The following is a 25340-nucleotide window of genomic DNA, read 5'->3' as shown; positions in this document are numbered from 1 at the left end:
GCCACAGGAACAACAGAAGTGCTCCCAGTAGAACATTGAGGTATTCTACTATGACATCTTGGTAGTCCAGGCATCCGCAAAGGCTAATAGATGTCTCTCCACTTTGGAAAGTGGGGGCCTCCCCCATATTGTGCAACATGGAGATTTGTTGGTCTTTGCGATGAGGTTGGCAGATTTGACATGAAGCAGGGTGGAGGTAGAGATTAAAACTCTAGCTTGTAGTCCCTGGAGTCCACCTCGGTTACCCAGGTATCTGAAGACCTGGCAGTCCAGGCATCCGCAAAGGCAAATAGATGCCTCTCCACCCCATATTGAGAGGAGGACTTGTTCATAGGCTTGGAAGATTTGGGAGTCTGGAATTTACAGTAAATCTGGATCCCAGACTTTGGCCTGAGGGGGTGAAGCACAGGAGAAACTAAAGAATGCTTTTTGCCTTCAGGTGCAAAGAAATGTTCACTGTCAAAAGGCATGTGGAGCCAAAGCTTCTTACATACAGACCAGTATGTAAGCCAAAGAGTCCTCTACATATTAATAAACAAGAGACTCAGGTCCAGAAAATGGTGTGAACCTGCCTACAGTTGCAGCGCATTCCAGACCAGACAAAATGAGACATGCAGTATTTTTCTGGTCTGGAACGGACTGCGCTGGTGTGAACAGAGACCAGAAATAGCATAGGGATAAATTGGGAAGCATTTTGGGTTCGGAAACAATCTGGTCTGGAGATGATCTGGATGTGGTGTGAATGGGCCCTAAGGTAATGTAGTAGGTAGGAGCTGCAACTGGTCCATAACTGAAGGGTCAGTAAGGATGGTTTTGGGCAGTGGCGGAATCATCAGGGTCGCAACGATCTCCGGCGCACCTGTGCCCTGGCATTCCGCCAATTGGGGGGGGACCCAGGAAGGAAGAACGGGCCCCAACCGCGGCAGTGGAGTAACAATTGGGGGCCTGATGGAGCGGCTCCTCATAGCGCAAAGGCAGACGGACGAGCGGGAGTGGGTTGCGCCGGTCGCCAGCAGTGAAGTGAGCGGGCCAGCAGTGAACACGGCCGCGAGGACCCAGCAGCAGCCGTCACGATACTACAGAGAGACCGATGTTCCCGGCCGCTTTTTTTTTTACAGCCTGCTTGAGCTTCCTTCAGCTGGGAGAATGAGAGGGCCGTGACATGCGAGGTAAGTACTTGTCATTATAGAATATTGAATAGAACATGGCTGAATTTGGAACTGACTATTTCACGAGGAAAGTAATTAAAACAGCCTTCTATCACCCAGGGAACTACAAGTCCCAGCATGCACTCACTGTCCCTGTACAACTCTCACATATCACCCAGGGAACTACTGCAGGGGGCTTGCATGCTGGAACTTGTAGTTCCCTGGGTGATTTATATGTGGGGGTGTACAAGGACAATTAAGGCATGATGGGACTTGTAGTTCCCTGGTTGATGTGGAGGGGTGTACAGGGACAATGAAGGCATGCTGGTTGTAGTTGAACTATAAGCCCCAGCATGCCTTCATTGTTATACCCCCAGGGGCCTGGAAAGGAAGAAGAGTGCCCAGCCCAGTAACCGCCGAGGCCCCGACATTGCCTCCTGGGACTACAGCTCCCAGAAGGCCAATGCTCCGCAGCAGGTGGGGGGCCTTCATGGTTTCATGCACCGGGGCCCTGAGGTTTCTAGTTACGCCTCTGGTTTTGGGCTCTGTAAGTGATTGCAGTCATGAAATAAAGCATAGCTGTAGAAAACTCGTCCCTGGACTGAGTGGAGAAGGGAGCTGGGGGAAGACTCAGAGGACAATGATCCAAGCTGTCAGCACAGGTCCTCTGTGAGGAACATTGTAGGCTGCCCCTGAGCTGCTAGAGGATCATGAGCTGGAGTGAATGGTAGAACTGCTCCCTTTGCGTTATGATCAGACATACTGCAGTACAATAAAGTAATACACACCAAAAGCACCTGGGGTACTCACAACCCACTACAGAAGCAGGGAAAGTTATATGGCTGGAAGGGATTGGGTCTCTCCTAGGCAGCAAGGGCAAACCGTGGTAAACCTGTGACCCTTGCTGAGAAGAAAGGTGGTAGAAACTACCACACACTATAAAGGAGAGTAGAGGTAAGTAGGAGTGTGCGTGACATGCAGGGCAGCCATCAGAAATTTTGGGGCCCCGTACACAGCTTTAGGCCTGGGGACCCCCCGCCACACTGAGCCAGTCACATTAGTCTCTGCACAGAGGAGCTTACACTCTAAAACAGTGGTGGCGAACCTTGGCACTCCAGCTGTTTTGTCACTACAAGTCCCATGAGGAATTGCAAGGCTCTGACAGCCACAGATATAACTCCCAGAGGCAGATGCATGTTGGTATTTGTAGTTTTGGAACAGCTGGAGTGCCAAGGTTCGCCACCACTGCTCTAAAATTTTTGATATTGTAGTTTTTTGAGGTTTTCATTAAGGTCAGCATTTTCATTTAATATATTGCCGTTTCAGCAATATATTAAATGGGATGTGGGCACTTGCCAGGGTTAAAGATGGCCGCCGCTACTCGCGGCAGCCATTTTTAAAAACCTAATGTGCAGTGGACACAGGGGGGGACACCGGAGGCTCGCACAGCATCCGAGGTTACGATATGGAGTGTGCGGGCCCCGGATTCCTCCAGTGCTGCGGGACCCAGGTAAGGTTCGCGGGCCCCTTGAGTGTCGGCCGTACCCCCCCTGACGGCGGCCCTGGTGACATAGATGTTAATGATGCAGCATGTCATTCTCCAGTGCAAGAACCCATTTGGGGATAGCGGGAATAATGTGCCAAGCTCATAAAGGGATAAAGACCCAAATTTACCAGGTCTCAGGCCTGGAGAGTAGCGATGAGTCGAAAACCCCCGTGTTCGGTTCGTATTCGAATGGCCGAAAAGTTTGAATAGGAACTCGAACTCAATGCAAGTGAATGGGGGGGGGGGGGGGGGGGGGGTTTGGGGGTCGAACGTTCGAAAATGAATGCCCCCTTTAAGAGGGCTTATGCAGGCAGTCCCCGGGTTACGGACATTCCGTGCTTATGAACCGGGTCCACAGTTCTCCTAAATGTACCGGCAGCCTGTGTTGGCAGAGACAGCGGGGACACAGAAGGCTGCATGCCTTCGCTGCCCCCCGTACCTCCGTTGCTGTCCCGGCCTCCGGTCCCCTGGTCCATCAGCTTCTTATCGGATCCGGCCGAGGCTCCTCTGCCCCGCCCCCCTGCCTCCTCTTCATTGCCGGCTGGGAGCCATACCCAGCCTGCTATTGGATATTGTAAAATGCAATAGCCAATAGCAAGCTGGCTATTACACCCACCCACTGCCTGCTGTCAATCAGCATTGGGGGATCTGATAGAGAACTTTCTCCTTCAGCCCTCTCCTCTGCTGAGCCCTGATTGGGCAAAGTCTTGCACCTGACCAGTGGTCAGGTGCAAGACTTTAACAAATCAGAGCTTCAGTGGGCATTTTGCATTATGGAATGTCCGCGGTCGAACAAACCGAGAACATCCCATAAAGTTCGGCGTGCGCTCGAACTGCCGATGTTCGATTCCAACTCATGTTTTGAATCGAACTCTCGGCTCATCCCTACTGGAGAGCATTCTGCGGCTAACAAGTAAACAAAGTAATTAAGTAAGTACTGCAGAGCGCCATATGCAGAAGCCAGTAAACATATCACATTCCAGGAATTCTTCACCTCTGATGCATACATACTCCCTCCCCGGGGCGTCTCCAGGGATCAGGATTACACCAGCAGGTGTGTCATGGCCCTGTACCTGTAAAGCAGTCTGCAGCACACGAGGTGTCTGGGGAGCACCACAAACAGAGCCCAGGGAATGAAGGTCACATGACAGGCTAGATCCATGATCCCCAGGCAAGAGAGGTCACGGTATGACCTCCAAGGTGGTGCCAAGTCTCATCTAACATAGAATCTCGGTTGACAGAAAACTAGTCTTCATAAAAGTAAATATATCTAGAAAAAGGGAGAAAAGATGTCCTCCCGCCTGCAGCATCATGGCAGTGGGAGGGATTATACCTGGCTGACCAATGGCTATTTGTTTGCCACAGGCCAATCCCTCCTAAAGACAGCAGTACAACCCAATGTTCTAAATTCTAGTGATCCTGTGTCCCTCAATGAATGATTAAAAAAGAAATATAAAAATGGCAGCATACCAGTCCTTAGATGTGGTGGCGGCAGTAGCTTTTTCTCTCTTTAACATGATGACCCTGCCAGTAACATTTCCTGTCCTAGGGTAACAACGCTCAGACACTTGTTTCCATGGAAGATCAGCATTGTCACCCTAGGACAAGAAATGTGTCAGAAACACAGAACACCCCCCTCTCCATAACATAGGAGGGAGTTGTTCTGTAGTCCACAAAAGGTGAACTATGTAGGGATGAGATTTCAGGGTAAAACAGCCAGACAGTACAGGAAGTGAGGAGCTACCTGGATTCCTGGCATGATCAACAGTTTTTTTGTATCGTATTGAAGAGATAACAAAACACTTGCACTGGTATATTTAATAGACCAAAAGGGAGCAAATAAGAAAAGGTCATTGTCATGGTTTTCACCTGTCAAAGGGTTTGTAATTATGTTCAGGCAGTCTTCCTGATCCAGATGTCTTTGCCACACAGCACAGCCAGATCCTGGACCTCTCTACAAGACTATACTAAATATAAAGTGCAGCTCCAGCCAAAACCCACAGAACATGGAAGTGGCAGAACCTTTTAGGTCTTTATTGCATTGTCTCAAATCGTGGAGATTTCCCTGCACTTCCTGTCCCCAGACACTTCAAAATCCCACCCCAAACAGTTGTCACCAGGACAAGCATCCCCATTGGTAGATTTCTCCTCTACTCATGTTCCAGTGACAACCTTACAATGTTGTCCTCCTGAGGATGATGGGACCAAATCAAGTCCTGCTGTACTGGACTGCCAGAGGCCGATACCAGGTCACATTCAGTGCCTCACCTTGCAGCAGTTTTGTGACTGGGTTTATAAAGAGCATATCAGCTGAGGATTGAAATCTGGAAATCTCCAAATTTGAGAATGAGAGGTGTAATTCAGGAAGATCATTTGAAGGCTGATGAAAGGGATAAACGTTCCTTACATTTGCACACATACAAGGAGGCTGAATTGACGGTGAAGAGAGTGGAAATGGAAGATTGGGCGAGAGGCACTTGTTCTACACATTGGACCTCTAGCTCCACACTGCAGTGGCACATCCACCCGGGTGGTCTTGCAGGGCTTTCCTAGTTCCATGTCTTTCCCTCATATAGAATTCTTGTGCAAGGTTTCTACTTGCGAGTGCATGATTCCTTTTTATTTCATGGAACAAAGATTTGCTACACTATGTCGGTGCGCTCTATGCTTGTGTTTTTCAGTTTCTATGAGCACTCCAGTCTGTTCATCTAACACCTGCAACACAGGAAGAGTATTATTAAGGGAAACTTGTGAGGAGAGAAAACCCAAAGCTTCCATTGCTCACTCTCTGAAAAAACTGGTTGCCTGGATTTCTTTGGCTTCAATATGAAGAGTCTCTGACCTGGAACAAGCATGCAGACAAGTTAAAGGAGAACTATGGCGTCAGGGCTTTTCCCCATTGTTCTCCTAAGGGTAACGGGAGGACACAAACTAGCGTCCTCCCGTCACCCTAAGCTCAGTATACTGCGAGCTACAGCCCGCGGTATACTAAGACGCGGCAGCCGGGACGGATCCCGACATTACTGTTGAGATCCGCCCAGCTGCAGGATCGACATCTGGCTCTGCCTATCTAGAGGCAGAGCCAGCTGTGTCTGCCCCCTCCCCCGTCCATTCCGCCAGTCAGCGCTGAAGGATCGGAGCGGGGGGAATCCCTGCAGGGAGCCGTGAGTGACAGTCACGGCTCTCTACAGGGATAGATCAAAAAGTGAGCGAGCGACGGTATGTGTTCACTCCCCGATCTATTGAGCCGACTTGTGACAGTTTCATTGTCTCATGTCGGCTAGAACTATGAGGCTGAGTGATTTTCACTCGCCTCATAGTTCTCCTTTAAGTCAGAACTCCTGATCAGTATACCTGTGCCAGGTCAATGGACTCACAAGGTACCTTAGCTTTAAGGTCAGCATGTTTATCCTCCCAAGTTTTCCTGCAAATTCCTCTGTAGTCCACACTCATCCTGTGTACAGCAATTTCCTGAGATCTCCCACACTCTGGGCATAATCCCATTAATATCCCCACCTGGGAATTTGCTCAGCTTGTTTTGGGTACAACACACTGCACCTGACTTTTTGCCAGGTCCAAGGGGCCCGTGGTAGCACTTGTGTCTACTGCAAATTTTGACACACACACACACGCATACCTTTCCTCTGGTTTATTGACTGCACTATATAAATATTACACAGTGGATCACCCACTTGAGATAACACAAGATGATCTGATATACCAGAAAACAGGTGATATGGAAAATTAAAAACACAAACTTTGAAAGTGACATACATGAATTTCTATCTGCTGTAAGAGAAGATGTAAAGTAAGAGCAGAATGAGAGAACCAGGTATACTGTAACTCCTATCGTCCTGGTTAAAAAGTTTGTTTTCAGGGGTTGCAAAGAGCCGGGTCTAAACTCTGCTGTCAGGAATCTGCTGAGGTGAAGGGAGGCGCATTCTACCGGGACAAAAGTAACTGCCAGGGGCTTCAGGACTCCAGCTTCCCCAGGAAGCGCAAATTCAGAATCTTGAGCTGGTCATCCAGGTCCATACGTACAATTCCATCATCATTGTCTATACTGAGAAGAATGCCCATTGCCTCGCGGTCCTCCCCTAAAATGACTTTCACCTGTGAAGAGGAGAGACAGACTCAGTCAACAGCAGACAATTTAGGAGCTGGTGACCAGTGCTACATTTGGATGTGCATGCAGCCTTCTCCGAGCTGCTCTATTCTGAGCTTCTGTGGGCTGCCAGTCAGGGCTACTAAAAATGTAACTTGCACTGACATCTAGGCCTACAAGTAGCTGCTTTCACTGGTCAATAATTCTACACAATAGAGCAGGTTCATTGCATAGGGAAATGCCAAGTGAGAGAACTAGAAAACCCTTATAAGATGGCATAGTTCATACCCTTAGTATGACGTAACACAGAAAAGTAAAATGAAGCTCTGAGAAGAGCGTTGAAAGGCCAACAGACAATATTTGATATAAAAAGCAGCACCCCCTCAACCCCTAGCATCCTTCTAAATGTGCATGTTACCCGCAAGTCATTTTGCAGCTAGGCTACAGAGATGCAGATAACTGCTAGGAAATTGAATATTTGAATTGGCTTAATCCCTGATGATACCAAGTACAGTTCTAAAAATACAGCATGAGAAAAGAAAACTTGGTTCCAAATCTCTAATGACTTAATGTTTGAACTTCTACCCCTGATACTTTGTAGACCGTATCATTTTGTTTAGCACTGTGCCAATAAGAGTTTCCACTCTAGAGTAGTCAACCTTAAAGTGACATTAAAGTCAATTCTTTTTTTCCCCTCCCCCCAATGTTAAAGGAGAACTATGGGGTCAGTGTTTTTCCCCATAGTTCTCCTTAGGGTAACGGGAGGACACAAACTAGCGTCCTCCCGTTACCCTAAGCTCAGTATACTGAGACGCCGCACCTGGAGCGGATCCTGACTTAGATGACGGGATCCGCCCAGCTGCGTGAGTGACAGCTGGCTCTGCCTATCTAGAGGCAGAGCCAGCTGTACCCGCCCCCTCCCCCATCCGTTAGTCAGCGCTGGCAGATCGGAGCGGGGAATCCAGCCCCTCCCCCTGTCACGGCAGAGAGCCGTGACAGGATCGAGAGGTGAGGGAACCCGGTATGTGTTCGCTCACCTCCCGATCTACTGAGCCGACCTGTGACAGTCTCATTGTCACAGGTCGGCTTAGAACTATGAGGTGAGTGGAAATCACTCACCTCATAGTTCTCCTTTAATTAAAGCTCTTACCTTACATGATGTCTCTTAATCGGATCATCTTCTTCTTTCCTGTCCTTTTCAGCTTTCTCTCCAGCGCTGCGGCGGGTGTCCGATCCAGTGCCGACTCCTCGGTCCTTGCCGGCACTTCCTGTCCCACGGTGTCTGCATGCGGGGGCACGCGTCCATAGACATACCTTGCGTCTCACCGCGTCTCCCGGCCAAAAATCTGAACTGCGCATGAGCCGCCCCAAGATGCTTTGCGGCCGCCTGAGCAGTTTTGGATTTTCGGACGGGAACGCGCGGCAAAGACAGGGGTAAGTTTAAACCGCTTTTAAAGCGGTTTTTTTTTCCTTTAACTTTTTGCATATATCTACGGCTTGCTAGCAGTAGATATATGCAAAAAAACAGAGGGTTTCGAAACCCTTTAACATGATACTGGTAAACAATGATTCCAGATGCCCTTATGTTGTTGTGGAGACATTCAACTTACCCTGTTGTTCTTGGTGGGTGTGATTGGCTCCAGATGATCCCCAGAGATACTGATCACCTTCTCACTGTCCTGCAGCAGCACAGAACAGAGACCACCCTGAAAACGAGAAAGATATATCAAGTAAATCAGATTATACCAGAAGCCTGCTTAGCTAGCAGTCTATGCTGTTCTGCAACATATGCTGTACATCATACATTTACTGAGCTTCTACTGAATCAGCTACTGGACACTGCAGCTTAAAGTGGGAGGATTTCAGCAACAGAGACAGTGCTGTCAATCCAGGAAGCAGTGGGCAGGACTAGGTGTAGTCAGGGGCTGACTGAGAAGCTACGGGCCTGTAAATCATCAGTGACAGTGCCAATAGCCACCCCTGCATTTTTTTTTTCATCCCACTGTAGTACATGCAGGCACAGCTTACATGAGAGCAGAAACTTTGCTGTGAATTCAGGAACACTGCAGCACTGATTCCACACCATCGCAGTAAGCTGCACCGGCAGGGTAAACGGGTATTTGTTGTCAAAAGTGTGTCAGTCATTTACGAACAGAAACTAAAAACAAGCTCAGTCATGAAGGGGTTAAAGGAGCACCAAGAAAACGGCAAGTGCAAATCCAATATTAGGCGCTACAGAACATTTATTTAAATGGGACGGCATAATTCTACTGTAAGCATTTATGTGCCATGGGATACTTACAGTGACACTGCGAATGATCCCTGTCTGCGCCACGACTTGGCTGTCCTGGAAGGTTTCTTTCACTTTGACTTGAATGTCTGTGGTGACCCAGTCACTGGAGGTCTGCTCTATAGACGAGCCAGGTGTGTGGGGATTGTATCCACCGGGAGAAGGTGCACCTGGGGTCATAGGACTATAGCCCATGGGACTTGGGCTAGGACTTGCCTAAATGACAAAAGTAGAAATACTAAGCATTACAAAAAAAAAAGTAAAGTAAATGGCATGTACTGATGCACTTCAAGATATGGATAACTTCCAAATTGTAAATGACTTGCATGCACTGTTGCTTACAATTTTATTTCACTCGGGTTTTATAGCAAAGTCTAATATATATCAATCTGGATTGGAAAAAGTGAGCAGGAACAAGGACAGTGCAAAGTAAAGGTTTGTGAAAACAAGGGGAAAAAAAGCTGAACGCATATCAAAGGAGTAACTGAAGAGCGCCAAGCAAAAAGGTTATAGATAGCAGTGTTATAAAGGTGTACTTTTCTCGCTCATAGACAAGCAGCCAATAGAAGCAGTGTTAGAACTTACCTGATAAGCCATAGGTGATGGGGTTGGGTGGTAGCTGGCTGGGGAGTGAGTGTTCTGGTAGCCCACAGGACTTGGGGCCACTTGGTGGTAACTCTGTGGGCTGGGACTAGGTTGGTATGACCCTTGTGGTGAGGGAGCAGCATAGGGAGAGAACTGGTCCGTATTGTACCTGTCATAGATCATGAGACAGCAATGATTAGAGATGGGTGGGATGCCAGATAATAGAACATTATTTATGTCATAGCAGCCAGCCTCCAGCAAAGTGTTTTCTCAAGGACTGTCTCTGCTGCCTCAGAGTAACCCTATTCAAACTTTTATCATCCTTTTCCAGAACTGGTTTTAAATGTTATAAAAGGTCATTTTGGTAGATGCTGTTTAACTTAAGCTCACAAAAGACAGATTCTTTAGGTACAGTAATCTGGACTTCACAGCCCAAATTCCAGAATGTGATCAACATAAAGGTAAAATGTACCGTAACAAAATGCTACATATTCATAAAAGAAAAAAATGCGCATTTAGATTTTTGCATTGTAGTCTGTAAAACATTGCAACTATGATCATTGAATCGCAGATACAATCTGTTCCTCCACAGGATTGAAAAGCTCAGGAGCCTGCGGGGAGAAGAACCCTGAGATTCAGGTAAATAGGGGGGTGGGGGGAGCTCACAATGTAACTATGTTTAATGTTACACCCCGAATATGGTATTAAAGGTAAATGCACCCTTTAAAATTAAGGATCTTTGCACCCAAATCAGTGCTAGTCAATTACCCAAGAGACTAGTCTGTCTTTAGCAGTTTGGTCATGTCAGACCAGTGAAAGATATTTAGGATCTCTTTTTTTAATAGGTGGACTTTGCCTTTGAGGTATATCAGAGTGTGTCTGCTTTGACACATTGCATGGGGATGCTGGGGTATGTTCCTGAAATTTAGTAGAACTGAAGACGCAGCTTAAATAAGCTGTGAAATGTCTTCAACGTTAAAAAAAAAAGTCCAATTGAATTTAACTATTTCTAGCTATACCATGACCTGGATAAATGAGAACATTCAAAGACATGTGTCACTGAGCTTTACTTACATGGCAGGAGTCCCAGGCGTCTGAGGGTGGTAAGGGGCATTGACCTGAGGAGATGGCACATCTGGGTAACCTGGAGTCTGTGGGTTGGGGGTTCCTCCATAGGCTTGTGGAGACGGAGATGGTTCATCATCATATCTATAGTCATATTCTTCATCCGCCCCCCTGTAAATGGGAAAGAAAATACGTTCTACTTCAAAAGCTTGTAAGGAAGAAACCACATGGATTAATTGAAAGGAGGTAAAAAAACAGACACAGTAGGCCTAACTGCATGTTATGTGTTTTATAGTGTTAAACCTGCCATATGCAGTACTATCCTAGCAAGTGCCTGCTTGAATCTAGTGACTGGAAAGAAAGACAGATGGGTTTGCAAATGAACTCTTCAATGGCTGGGGACATGAAAATCCTATAGCAGAAATGGACAACGCAAACGATACCTTGAAGGGGTATTGGGGTTGTTTGGGTCCCAGGCCCCACTCTGTGCAGGGGTTCGGCTGCCATCATGCAGAGGTGTTTGGGATCCATAGTAGGGTGTACGACTTCCTGTACAAAGGCAATAATAAGTAAAAGGGTCAGACTTCAGAAGCATAGACAAATATACACAGTAAGAACAGGAATGAAATTAGAGTCAGATGGGAAGAAACTTACCATCGTGCACTGGAGTCTGTGAACCATACATGGGTGTTCTGGATCCAGTACCGTACATAGGGGTCTGGGCACCGTAAATCGGAGTCCTAGCATGAGTGGAAGTCATTCCTCCTGCACGACGAGCGCCACTGCAAGAAAAAAAAAAAGTCCTTGTGAATTCAAAGTATGCTATTGTATGAAACAGCCTTCTATGGTTTATGTGAGACCTTGATCAAATCAACAAACACTAATGACATGCAGCAAATACTGACAACAAGCACCCAAGATACACCAATGACAACATAGTAATGCTAAGGTCCACAAAAGCAACAACCCTGTGTTCACTACCAACAGCAAATCATGGACACAAAAAAAATGAAGAAAGAAATTTAAAAAAATGATTATAGAAAAGATTTTCAGTTTACATCTCGATCTCCAGTTTATAAGATAAATCACTGAACTGTGTTCATACAAAGATACAATGATTCTTAGATAAATGTTCAACAGGTCCACCATTTGGCCTTGTGTCGATGGCATCTGTCTGAGACACTGCAGAGATCATCCAGAATTCATTAACAGGTGACTTTTTCCTGCAGTCGACTTTCATCTGACCTGCTTAAAATGTGTTTTGCATTCCAATAGACCTTTATGGTAATGCACAACCCATTGAAAGGAGAACTATGAGATGAGTGATTTCCACTCACCTCATAGTTCTAGCCGACGTGTGACAATGAGACTGTCACAGGTCGGCTCAGTAGATCGGGAAGTGAGCGAAAACATACCGGATTCCCTCACCTCTCGATCCTGTCACGGCTCTCTGCCGTGACAGGGGGAGGGGCTGGATTCCCCTCTCCCCGCTCCGATCTGCCAGCGCTGACTGGCGGAACGGACGGGGGAGGGGGCGGGTACAGCTGGCTCTGCCTCTAGATAGGCAGAGCCAGCTGTCACTCACGCAGCTGGGCGGATCCCGTCATCTACGTCGGGATCCGCTCCGGCGTCTCAGTATACCGCGAGCTGTAGCTCGCGGTATACTGAGCTTAGGGTAACGGGAGGATGCTAGTTTGTGTCCTCCCGTTACCCTTAGGTGAACTATGGGGAAAAACACTGACCCCATAGTTCTCCTTTAAAGAGAAGAGGCCCCTACAAAATCTCAATCCGAGAAGCAACTAATTCAAATACTGATCTCTCATAAACCCTTTATACCCTTGGTTCTCAACTGGTGGGTCATGACCCAAAAGTGGGTCGCCGCATGCCTTCTACTTTTCTAGGCGAGAGGCTCCTCTGCTTCCCCCTAGCACAGCACTGTCAGTTCTCGCGCAAAGCAGCCATTCAAAATATGCTGCCTGATGCCAAGTGTCACCTTGAGATGGGATGGAATGGGGCTATGGCCGTGAGAGCTCCATCCATACATGCATTGCTTACAGGTGAACCTTAAAAAAAACATTTTTTGCAGTGTTCGTGAGAATGTCTGCAAGTGTGTGAGATTGTGCCTGTGGTTGTGTGTCTCCGTCAGTGTTTTTGAAGGCTCGTTCACACTAGCACAGTGCAATAATAGCATAGTACCGTGTAGTTAACGCACCTACCGTGCATTCTGGTGTGGGGGCTGTGTTGTGTTGCCATTAATTTAAATGGTACCCCAAACGCACCTCCCACCCACAGTTCGTACGCCTTCAACGGAACACGGGGAACTCTAATGCCATGCGTTCTATTGCAGTGCGACTTGGGTCGTGACTTAATGACCAAGGACAAATGTGGGTCCTGAGGTCACACAGGTTGAGAACCACTGCTTTATCACTCTGATGCTGCTTAGAAAGATTCCAAAATGTGTTACTTACACTGTTGTGAGACGCTGTCTGTCCACAGAGATGGTCTGACATGTGGAATGCAGCTCGACTCGAGCAGTGGATTCTGTGGCATCCTTCACCACACCGATGTAGCCTGGACGAAGAAAAAGACAGGTTATCATTGCATGGGTGGTATGATTGTTTATGGTTTAGCACTATAGTCTTGCAGCACCTGAGTGTTCAATTTCAATAGCAACAAGAACCCTGTCTACGTGGAGTTCTGCATGGTCTCACAATTTTTTTTTACTTTTCTCCCTGCTCTCTGGTTTCTTCTCATAATCTAAAAACATACTGGAAGGTAAACTGGCTTCTCCCTAAAACTAGTGGCTGAATATGAATGAGTAATTGTGTGACTGTGTTAGGGATAATAGCTTCTACCATCCAGTTCATACAGACCTTTATAAGGACCTTGAGAAATTCTGACAGTCTGACCAATCAAATCATTGTCTCTTCGGCCTCTTCCTCTGCCGCCAGCAGCACCTCCTCCTGGTCCTGCTCCTGCTGCCATAGCACCTCTCTGTGCTGTGGAAGGTGATGGACAATCAGTTGCTGTAGGAATGTTTTTATACACCAGAATAAAAAAGGCCTTTAAAGAGATGCATACCTCCGGCAGCAGGATGAGCTGGGCTGCTGATTCTTGGGCTCATAGGAGCAAATCCAAAGGTGAGGTTTGTGACATCTCGAGGCTATGGAGGAAATGGGGTTATAGGAAGAGGAGAATAAATATGTAGTAGAAACAAACAACAACAAAAAACAAGAAAAAAAATAACTCAGTCAAAAGCTTTACCTTTGAGCCTCCAGCAAGGACCAGATAGCGTGTTCTGCACACAAACATCCCTCCGTTCTCTACAAGCTTCTTACAGTGAAGAAAGGCGTAATTTCGGAACAAGTGGCGAATTTCACCTTCGCGCCCCTACAGCAAGGAGTAATCAATTCTTATACTGATAAAATCAAAGAGAGGATATATGTGGCCACAGTCAACAGACTACGAAAGAGCTCTTACCGAATGGGGACCATCGATGACCTTGATGATGTCCTTCACGTGGATATTGTTCTCTTCAGAATCTAAAGCAACAGCAAACCGATTGTCCTTCTTCCTGTTGACTGCCTGATGCCTAACTGTGACTACTTTACCATGCATGTTAAGGACCTACATGTCACAAGTAGAGAAGGAAAATTAAAGAACATTTTGTAGGCAATGATGAAACTTGTAAGCTAAAACAGAAAGGACAGAAAAAGGAGACCGGAACAGACAAAGAGTGAAGAGAGACAGTGAAAAACGGCAGAGTGTAGGCATACATACTGCAGAGTTAGCTGAGATGAATACTGGAAAGTGAATTGTGTGCGCTGAAACTTTTGCCCTCATTCACACGAGAAACGGGCAGCCCATACAGATCCGTGCTGCGTGCATGGCCGTGACGGGCTGCTCCTGGGAAGGACAGGTGCTGTGTGTGATTACACGCAACAGCCTGTCCTTCTCTATGGGTAACGCGGCCGTACGCCGCCCTACGCTCACTCGACCTGCACGTTTGTGTGGGTGTCCGTAGTCGTATGCTGACAGGATGGATCCTGTCTGCGTCCGAGCAGAGACACCCGCACCCATATGGACGTGAAGGTTGTGTGAGTGTAGGGCAGTGTACGGCCTCGTACTCCAATATCGGGAGCACGCAGCACGGATCTTTACAGGTCGCATGTTTCTCATGTGAATGAGGGCTTAATCTCACAAACGACATATGTACTGGGAAGTGTGCTGTGCGCATTGGAGAGCAGATCTCGCAAGGGAAAAAGCAATGTATGTGCTGGGGGGGAGAACATGCAGTGTGGTTGGGACCACACTGGTGGAGCTCACTTTGTGCAGCTATATTCCCACCAGGTGGCCGAATCCACCAGCACTAGAACAGGAAGCTGGAATGTGGCTTCGCCCTGCCAAAGCAGTTTTGGCTTCTTTTTTTTTTTTTTGCACACATTAAAATGCACATTTTAGGACTTAAGACAACTTAAAACCCCACAGAATGATACATTTCCCGGAAGCAGAGACCTTGTAGAATAGAATGGATAGATGGTGAATTATAGCTCTGGGCACCTGGATCAGTTCCTTCCCATATTTCATTTGTTGCCCTGGTCTCTGAGAACCTTATTCTGCCCAGGACACTCACCTGAAAAGTCTCTCGTTCCAGGCGTACAATGACCCCCACCGTCTGAGGGTCAAGTTGCACCAGCTCTCCCCATTCGTGCTGCCCACCAACATCCACACCCGAGGCTGTTTCCGAACACAGCTGCAAATCTCGGGGGAGGACCTTCAGCTACATGGAGAAGAGAATACAATCACATAATTTACAGAAGACCGAGTAAAGAAATGCAAGAAAGGGTTAAAAATAGAATTCAAACTGAATCTGTAGGCACCTTTTATACATTTATAGGTCCTGGCAAATAGAAGATGCTACAAGATGCCATCTTTATAAACAAAAGGTAATAGAAAGGCCAAGTTTACTTTTTTTAATCATGTTTCAGGTAGCGCCCTAAAATATGGTTACATCCCCAACTCATGCCAAATTCTAAAAATGACAGCAGTCTGCAGGGGGGGAGGACAACTGTTTTTGAATCTGGCATGCCCGCACAGCCGCTACATCCATTTACAGATCTATTCACAGGATTGGTGAATGGAGAGGCTACTAGTCCTGTCTGCCAGCACAGCAGATTTGTAGTCCATTAATACTTCCTCCCGTACCTTGGTATTGAAAAGGGCTGGGAGGAAGAGTCTGCAGGAACCTGAGCATTGCACCCACAATCCACTGCGATGCTTTGCAGCTGCAAATGCAGAAAAATAATAAATGCACTATTTTTCCCCCCGACTATGCCTTTAAAGAAGAACTCCAGGAAAACGTTTCCTTAACCCTTGCAGTGTGGCTACCCCCGCACTGCAAGGGTTAAGTGTTCTATTTTGATTCAATTAAGGTAAACTCACCCGAAGCTCTGAGCCGGCCAGGTGTCACAGGGCTCCCTCCAGCCTGTCTCCTAATATGCAGCCGCATTGGAATGTTCCTCAAGATCCCAACATCTACACACTGTACCGACGTGAATATTTATGGGACCTTAGTTTGTTGAGGGAGAGAGAGGATGGAAAGTCCGGTCTAAGAACAAGCCGGCTCATTGCCAAGGAGAAGTGAAGTGCGCTGCCACTGCCAAGGAGAAGTGAAGTGCGCTGCCACTGCCAAGGAGAGGAGAAGTGCGCTGCCACTGCCAAGGAGAAGTGCGCTGCCACTGCCAAGGAGAAGTGCGCTGCCACTGCCAAGGAGAAGTGCGCTGCCACTGCCAAGGAGAAGTGCGCTGCCACTACCGGACTTCAATTCCTGGCATGCAATGTTTCCTCTTAAGGCTAGAGGTAGTGCAACAGCACCTCCTGTTGTCAAGATGACTTCAGGAGATGTTGCAATGACTGCTTGTGCATTGAGAAAGAAGTTGGATTATGTTGGGCATTGCTAGTGAATTACAGAGATGTGCAATGCCATGCAGTGGGGAGCGGAGGGTGAGCTATCCAAGGAAAGCTTTTTTTTTTTACAGGCAAGAGCTTTCTGCCCTTGAAACAATATGACTGAAGGACTGATATATAGAGGAAACCTGTGAAGGTGGAGTTTAAAGTGTGACAGCTCATGTTTGACTTCATACACTGCTTTTCAGCTTCTGCTGTATGGTCCCTAATCCCAAACAGATAACATGCCATGTCCGGTTTATTTCAGACGCCAGGCACCACGTGGAGGTAAATAACTATTCTGTTATTTGACCAAAAAGCAACTGGGCCACACCCAACACAAATCACTACTATAGTAAAACAGTGGAATAACATTTATGGTCATTAAGACATCAAAAAGCACTATACCCTCCTGTACGAGGTATTGACATAGACTGGCTATATTGTAAATAACTTACTTCGTGCATAGCGAGGTCAGAGCACAAGATCACAAAATTATCTTCAACTCGCACAAGCAGCCCAGTGTCCCCTTCGTAGCGTCCAGCAATGACCTTGACGTGGTCCCCTATGCGGAAATACTTCCTCAACTCATGAGCTGGGAACTCCAACATGTCCTGTTATGGAGAAACAAACCGGAAAATGACTCCTACATAAGGCAGCGGAGAGGGCAACAAGGAAAAGAATGGGTCTATTTAACAGCACCTGAAATAAGGAATGTCTGTACTGCAAAACAGAGATTCAAATCTGTTCTAGGAACCAAAACATTAAAGTAGTGAGATCTTTTGTAAAGATAAACTTCATGCTTCTGACCAAATTCCATGTTACACTTCCAGTATATTCGGGGTGTAACATAATCACATTGAAACTGGTGCCTTTGACAGGACCTGTGAAATGGAGAGACTACAACTCCCATATTACTCTGCTGCAGAGGGACTTATACTTCTCGATGGATTGATGTCAACGCAAGTGTAGAACAGACACTTCCGCCCGTCACTGAAACTGAAAGTCCATACCTTAGTATGGAGGGGGCAGGAGGCTGTAGGAGCCAGAGCTTTGCACCTGCCATCCATTGATTGCAGTTGCAAGCTCCAATGCACAAAAAACAAAAATGCATTTTTCTTTTATTAATGTGTGTGCGTGCATTTATATACAATGTGCGTGCGTGCATTTATATACATGGTTATAGGTAGGGATGCACCGATACCGGTATTTTGGCACCGAGTAAGAGTACCGATGATTTTTTCCCGGTACTCGCCGATACCAATTACCGAGTAACGGAAGTCCCATTCAGGAAGCCGGGTGGCGTGTAATGACTCGCCACCTGGCTTCCCGATTAGCTGGGAAGCCGGGCAGCGTGTAAAGACTCGCCACCCGGCTTCCCGATTAACAAGAAAGTCTGTCCTAACAAGAAAGTCTGTCCCTCCTTACCTCGGCATGTTCAGCCTGTCACCCCCAGGGGCCTCTCCGGAGCCGTCTTGCCGGCCAATCATGGAAGCCAGGCGCCATGTAACGATGCGGCGCCCTGCGTTCCGATTGGCCGGGAGGCTGGCTCCATGCTCCCTCGTCATGAGATGACGAGGGAGCATGAAACCGGCTTCCACGCCAATCAGAATGCCGGGCACTGCGTCATTACACGGTGCCCGGCTTCCTGATTGGCCAGCATACCGACCAATCAGGAAGCCGGGCAGCGCGTCATTACACGCTGCATGGCAAGTCGGCTCCATGCTCTCTCATCACAAGTGACGAGAGAGCATAGAGCCGCTTCCCGGCCAATCAGGAAACTGGGCAGCGGGTAATGACGTGCTGTCCGGCTTCCTGATACAGGAAGTATCGGGCTAGGCATCGGAGCATTTTGGCGAGTACGAGTACTTGCCCAAATACTCGTCACCGATATCGATACTAGTATCTAGCTAGGTGCATCCTTAGTTATAGGTCCCTATTTTCTGCACAGAGAAGTCCTGTTAGAATCTTCTGATGAAGGCTCATGAAAGCACTATCGCTGGCTGTACAGCCGCCCAGATCACTTATACAGGACAAGCTCCCCCTGCTGAAAAAACAATACCAAGATCATGGCTGCGGCAGCAGCCATGACTTTGGTATAAGCAAATTCAGGACCAGGTTGTTTATTGAAGTCTGGCAGTCCTGTATAGGTTAAATATCAGATAAGGAATTGATTAAAGAGCTGTGGTTAGAAGCCCACCCATCCATATACATCCTGCTAAATGAACAGCGCACAATATTTAGTAAATAGGAAAATTACCTTAAGGTCCTCGTGTTTGGGCAGGATGGTGATTTTGTTTCCGTCCACACTGAGAATTTTACCCTGCAGGTTGATCAACTCACCCTCGCAGACCTCAACATTGTCGCCAGGCTGCAGGCTGTGCTCACGTTCCTTTCCTGCACATAACATAACAGAGGACTGTAACTCAAGGAAATACTATTAAAAAGGAACACTGAATTAAAAAACAAAAGAAAAACACCTAATGCAGCTTTCAAAACATCTATAATGGCTCCTGCCCAAATATAAAATATGTTTTCATATTCTAAGCAAGTCTTTGGATTTGTGTTACGGTCTCTATGGCTGTTTTACAGTAAAGTCTATAGGTTATATCAAATATATCTCCGTGATCTGTTTCTGTAAGGAGTATCAGTCCCAATAATCTCAAAAGGTAAACAGGACGTGCTGAGACTATGTACCACAATATGTGAAAAGCTCACCATCTCCTATTCTAATCTATTATGACATGATAAAAAGTATATAGACGTTTCACTAAGGCACAGCTAGAAAAGGAGATGGTAGCCTGTAACAGTGCTACTGCAAAATGAAAACATCAGTCACTTATGTTCGTGGCACACGCTCATCCACCTGTCTTCGTGGCACATGTGCACAACCCTTGTATTGATTCTAGGTTTTCTAGCTCCCGTTACTAGGGATGCAACGATACCGATACTAGCATCGGTGCTGATGCAGAGTATTTGGGCGAGTACTCGTACTCGCCCAAATGTTTCCGATGCCTAGACGGATACTTCCGGGTATCAGGAAGCCGGGCAGAGCGTCATTACACTCTGCCCGATTTCTTGATTGGCCGGGAAGCCGGCTCCATGCTCTCTCGTCACTTGTGACGAGAGCATGGAGCCGGCTTCCCGATTGGTCAGAAGCTAGCCAATCAGGAAGCCAGGCTCCGTGTAATGACGCTGCGCCCGTCTTTCCGATTGGTCGGGAAGCCGGCTTCATGCTCCCTCGTCACCTCATGACAAGGGAGCATAGAGCCGGCTTCCCGGCAAATCAGGAAGCTGGGCGCCGCCTCATTATCCAGCGCCCGGCTTCCTGAATGGCCAGAAAGCCTTCTCCATGCTTTGTCTCCTAGTGACAAGAAGCATGGAGACGGCTTCCCTGCTAATCAGGAAGCCAGGTGGATAGTCATTACACACCGCCTGGCTTCCTGAATGGGACTTCCGGTACTCGGTATTGGCGAGTACCAAAAAAAAATATTGGTACTCGATACCAAAATACCGGTATCTGTGCATCCCTACCCAATACATCATAGTAATTTAATGTGTACACAATATAGTCTAATTGATACTCTGCTTCTCGAGTCATTTAGAACTAGTAAAACATTCCCTAAGAATGCTGCTCATCTTCACGTGTGGCCAGCTTAAAGAGAACCAGTGTTCTGCCTAAGCAAGGCAAAACTAAAAGTTAATTTTAATGCCGAAACCTTACACCATACTCAGTCATAATCCTTTTGCTTAAACAGTACATGCCATGAATAAATGTCTGACATCATGCTCAAAAGCATATGTGCCGATGGTAGATGGAGCCTATATAAAATTAACCTTCTAGATGTGCATGTTCTACCTCAGCCAACTGTGACCTAGCCTAGGGGGCATGCACATTCATTGAGTATGCTTTGTCATGATTCAGTTTTTCAGATTACTTTTTAATGAAATAAAAGAAAGATAGGGAGTGGCAGCATGTGCAGCTCTCAAAACGAAGCCGAGGGGAGGAAAAAAGGCATTTACATAACCCGCCATTACCTGTTGATTCTGTTACCACCTCCAAGTCAACCCCTTCTGGCTGATCTTCAAATTTCTCCAATTCAGAGAGAGTTGGCTTCACTCCATCTGTAATCTGTAAAGGAGAGAGAGTGCAGTGAACTATTTTGTACATAACACTTAAAGCCTTGTGTAGATGGGCTTTGTTTCTGCAGGCTGGGTTTTTCTTTGAACAACTTCATGTCTCATGTGTCTGAGTAAAGTCCATACCCATTGCACTTAAAACCGCTGTTTCCCGAATAATAAGGGTGGGTCCTGTGGCTGTTGATGGCTGGCAACCGTAATAAATGACAAATTAAATATATGGGCACGCCAATAGCATATCAAATACGTCTATCTAATGCATTGAGTGTATCACATTATGCTGCTCATACTTCAATAAACAGACGTATTTGATTTGCTATTGGAGTGCCGGTGTTCATATATTTAGTGTGTCTGAGTAATGCATTCCTAGCACAGGTACAAGCTGATCTGCTTTTCGTCTGCGACTGAGGAACTTTTGAAGTAGCCAAAACAGATCTCACAAGGATCAGCTGTGACCCGCTTTGCTCTTACTTTCCCATGAATGAAAAAGTAAAGCAGGTCGAATGCAACCTAGGTAATGTCACCCACGGAACACAAATAAAAGGCATATTTATATAGCACTGAATCTGACATACACTGCAGGTGAATCTTCCTGGTGCATGCGTTTTATATGACAATGGTTGATTCACCAAACGTTAATGTTTGGTGCAAGTCACATTCACTGCTTTATACAAATATGCTATATAAATAAATATGCTTCTTTAACAAACCTGCAGACGTGCTGTTAAAGGGGATAAGTGCAACTTAGGTTGCAATACTCAGCTTCGATCAGAAGCTTTCCCACACAGTACCTCTTCTCCATCACAAGAGGTTCTGTCTCCTGGATGGAACAACCCAGAAGATTAAGGAAATACTATAAATGTAGGGTTTCATCATGGCACCCTTCAATTCCAGTGTACTGATGCAGAGATCTCTGCACAGGAAGGACTTCACAGTATTGACAAGTGGTAAGAAGTAAGGGAACCTCTATTTAACTGGGTGACAAAAGTAGAACGGCTACAGGCTCCATGAATGGAAATCCAAAAGTGTCTACCATGAGAGTAGCATTATTTGTATTATATCCGACAGACTAGGTAATGAAGATGGTTTGTCACAGTTAAGTAAATAACCTACCACAGCAGACATTGCAAAGCTCTTGAAGAGAAAACCTTTACGACTATAACGATTCCCCTCAAAAATAAGGAAATCTCCATCAGAGGAAACGTCTCCTCCGAGCGATCTGCCAGAACAAGAAATGACTTATTAGTGCAAATCACAGATTACTAGTGTATAATCTCTCTTTATAAGCCAAGATCCTCACCTGATCTTCTCTGGATCGAACAGTCTCTGCGGAGGCCTTCGGTACCTCCTCCTCTTAGCAAACCAATCTTTCTGTAAAGCAGGATGAAAAAAGTGACAAAGTGCTAGCCAATCTAGGCAAGCAAAAGAAAGGTTAGAAACTTAGTTAGCTTTCCATTGCTTTCTTATTCCTCACCTAAAATATACCCTCACTTCCTGCTACAGTGACCATTGTCACCAGCACAGGACGTAAAAAAGATACCCCAAGGAGACACCGAATACAAAAACACACAAAAAATCTGCAGTGCAGTACCATGTACCAAATTGTTTGATGCAGACTATCTGGAAGGAAGAATATGGGCAATAAATGCCAATGTCCGAGTCATGTTGGACCTTTATGGGTTGGCCTTTCTTGCTAGATTCTGTGATCTCCCAGGGACTTCATGACCATCACGATCCCCCAAATAGAGTTAAGGTGATTGTGGGGCAAAGTCCTGAAGGCTCAACGTTTTTGTAGCTTTCAACACAAACATGACAACTTCATATACAGGCTGCTGCCAGGTGGGTGAAGTGGGCAACTTTGGTGCCAAGATCTCACAGCTGGACTCATGAAATAAAATACCACTTTGGTAGGCTGGCTTCTAATAGTTTAAATGTAAACTAATATTTTTATGAATTAAAAATATTGCAAACAAGAACTCTTTATGGTCACTGAATAGGTATTTTATGCCAATTGACCACCATTTAACATTACATCTAATACACAGCTATTAGAGAGCAAGAAAATATAAGTTCATGTCACGTTTGTCATACTATACACACAGTACTGAAACGTAGCGTAGCCACTAGCAAGCAACTCCGCTTACCAGACTCATGCGTGCTTTAATGCGGTCATAGTCAATGCGAGGAATCATTTTCAGAGAGATGGTATTCTGGCTGGGCTCTACGTAATCAACCTGTAAAAAGACAATGATTTATTATCTGTTATTACTACAAAGAAGGACTTTATTTCAAAACAAATTCACTGCATTCTGCCCTGTAAGCCCTACAACTTAAAACCCCCGAATCTTCAAATTACCATTCAAACAAAAGAAGTCCAGCACTTAAAAGGAGAACTATGAGGTGAGTGATTTACACTCATCCTCATAGTTCGAGTCGACAGGTGACAAAGAAACTGTCACACGTCTGCCCTATAGATTGGGAAGTGAGCGAACACATACAGTCGCTTGCTCATTTCCCGATCATCTCCCTGCAGAGATAGTCATCGCTCCCCGCAGGGATTCCCCCCCTCCCCTCCCCGTTCCTCTAACACTGACTGGAGGAACGGACAGTGGAGGGAGCGGGCACTGCCTCTAGATAGTTAGAGCCCGCTGGGTGAATCTCAACAGTTTTGTCAGGATCTGTCCCGGCTGTGCGCTCTCAGTATGTAGCGGGCAATACTGAGCTTTGGGTCACAAGAGGACGTTAGAATATGTCCTCCAGTGACCCTAAAAAGAACAATGGGATAAAAAGATTACCCCATAGTTCTCTTTTAAGGGCCATGCCAGATAGGTAATTCCTTGTCACAAGGAGACGTTTTTATGTCCCCAATGCAATTGCACCCTCGCTGGCCTGGAACACTGCCAAATCTTACTTGCTAGCAAGGAAGCAACATCTTACAATACAATAAAATAAAATAAAGCTTGATTTAACAGAGTGCCTGAAGGTATTTTCATCATGGTGGTGGTTTATAAATTTCCTGTGTAAAAAATAAAAGGATAAAATTGCAAGAAGGGATGTTTTATGGATCAGAAAAAATATAGGCGAGTAAAGACTGACTAGAAAAAAAACACAGAATCTGCAGCTTTGTTCCAAATCTACAATTGTGTGCTTTTCCCTATTCATGGAGAAATTGGAGTGTAACACTTTGCAGTGTCGAAAGACTATATGGAGTTCCATCGCTGACATTATTAAGACACATTTGATAATCACCTGGGCAATGTCGTCCTTGTAGATGCCTCTTTTAAGCCGGACCCAAGACTTAGGTTTGAGATTTGTGACCTCTTTCACCACCTTCAAGACATCAGTCATTTCCTTGATGGGCACCATCTGCTGGTTCCAAAAGCCCATGCGCAGGTTACCCACTCCTTCAATGGCTTGCTTGACATGAGTTTGCTTGTAGGCCTCAATGTAGATGTAGCCTTTGACGTGTTCTGGTGCGACCACAGATTTGATCTGAAGTGGCTGTTAAACAGAAGACAGCAGAGATGGAATGAGAACAGAAGTTAGGCAGTAAGCAGCAATGGATGAAATTGAGTGTTTAATTTAATAGAACTGAACACTTTTAGAAAACTATAAAGACTTTTAAGCTTGGAGCAGTTTTTTCATCCTAGAACTAGATGCTTTTTAATGCAAATTACTTATTTTTAATAAAACTGGAGTAACAAAGTCTGCATGCAATAAATGTATCTGTTATCTTTCTTAAGCTGGCCATACACCTGTCAATTTTTTACATTCAACCCGCGGGCTGAACAAAAAAAAAAAATTGATGCGATTCCTCGAACACCACAAACAGCGTGTTGATCGATGAATTGCCGCTGTTTGCATTGTATTCTGACAGGTGTCCCCTGTCCGAATACCCCGATCAGAGCGGGCAGCTCATTGGCTGCTGGGGCTGATCACACAAAGATTTTCCAGCAGGTTCCTTCGATCAGCTGATCGAGGAATGCCAGGTGAAAGGGAGTCGACAGCCCCACACACAATTTTGGCCCGTACATTAAAAACCAGCTGAAATTCGACCAGTGCATGGGCACCTTTATTTATTCTTTGTTTTCCCTGATGAAGGTGGGGTTCCTGTGCTGGCTTAGAAAATACGAGGCAATGGCAAAGTGTTTGAGAAAGACTTATTTAGAAATGTAAAAATATTAAATTACATCTGGTCTTTTTTTTGGAACAACCCATGAATGGGATAGTCTTAAAATATTAACATTTTAGGAATGCAAATTCTATTTGTAGTTTCTTTTATACAATGACATCTCATGACTTAAAAGGAGAACTATGGGGTCAGGGCTTTTCCCCATAGTTCTCCCTAGGGTAACGGGAGGACACAAACTAGCGTCCTCCCGTTACCCTAAGCTCAGTATACCGCGAGCTACAGTTCGCGGTATACTGAGACGCCGCAGCGGATCCTGACATCGATGTCGAGATCCGCCCAGCTGCGTGAGTGACAGCTGGCTCTGCCTATCTAGAGGCAGAGCC

At 46.1% G+C, this 25340-nt stretch overlaps 1 protein-coding gene across 6 annotated transcripts in view; it reads right to left on the bottom strand.

The window, feature by feature from the left end:
* Positions 1–6517: 6517 nt before the first annotated feature.
* Positions 6518–25340, bottom strand: part of SUPT5H (SPT5 homolog, DSIF elongation factor subunit) — a 33296-nt gene continuing 14473 nt past the window's right edge. For 3 of the 6 annotated variants that reach the window (XM_018576938.1, XM_018576935.1, XM_018576939.1), the window contains 20 exons: positions 24075–24326; positions 22970–23059; positions 22126–22196; positions 21939–22044; positions 20724–20817; positions 18946–19082; positions 17144–17299; positions 15373–15519; positions 14220–14366; positions 14004–14129; positions 13821–13902; positions 13613–13738; positions 13208–13310; positions 11394–11521; positions 11183–11288; positions 10749–10907; positions 9675–9843; positions 9102–9305; positions 8410–8505; positions 6518–6807 (listed from right to left, as the gene is read on the bottom strand). In XM_018576938.1, coding sequence (XP_018432440.1) covers positions 6667–6807; positions 8410–8505; positions 9102–9305; positions 9675–9843; positions 10749–10907; positions 11183–11288; positions 11394–11521; positions 13208–13310; positions 13613–13738; positions 13821–13902; positions 14004–14129; positions 14220–14366; positions 15373–15519; positions 17144–17299; positions 18946–19082; positions 20724–20817; positions 21939–22044; positions 22126–22196; positions 22970–23059; positions 24075–24326 — 2640 coding nt within the window. In that variant the 3' untranslated portion in view covers positions 6518–6666. Of the gene's footprint in view, positions 6808–8409; positions 8506–9101; positions 9306–9674; positions 9844–10748; positions 10911–11182; positions 11289–11393; positions 11522–13207; positions 13311–13612; positions 13739–13820; positions 13903–14003; positions 14130–14219; positions 14367–15372; positions 15520–17143; positions 17300–18945; positions 19083–20723; positions 20818–21938; positions 22045–22125; positions 22197–22969; positions 23060–24074; positions 24327–25340 lie in introns of all 6 variants that reach the window. The other 3 variants (XM_018576940.1, XM_018576941.1, XM_018576937.1) reach the window with 2 other exon arrangements.

Source organism: Nanorana parkeri, unplaced genomic scaffold (genome assembly GCF_000935625.1).
Source record: "Nanorana parkeri isolate BGI_ZX_2015 unplaced genomic scaffold, ASM93562v1 scaffold80, whole genome shotgun sequence".
Classification (NCBI taxonomy): Eukaryota; Metazoa; Chordata; class Amphibia; order Anura; family Dicroglossidae; genus Nanorana; species Nanorana parkeri.
This window is presented reverse-complemented; position numbering and strand designations above follow the sequence as displayed.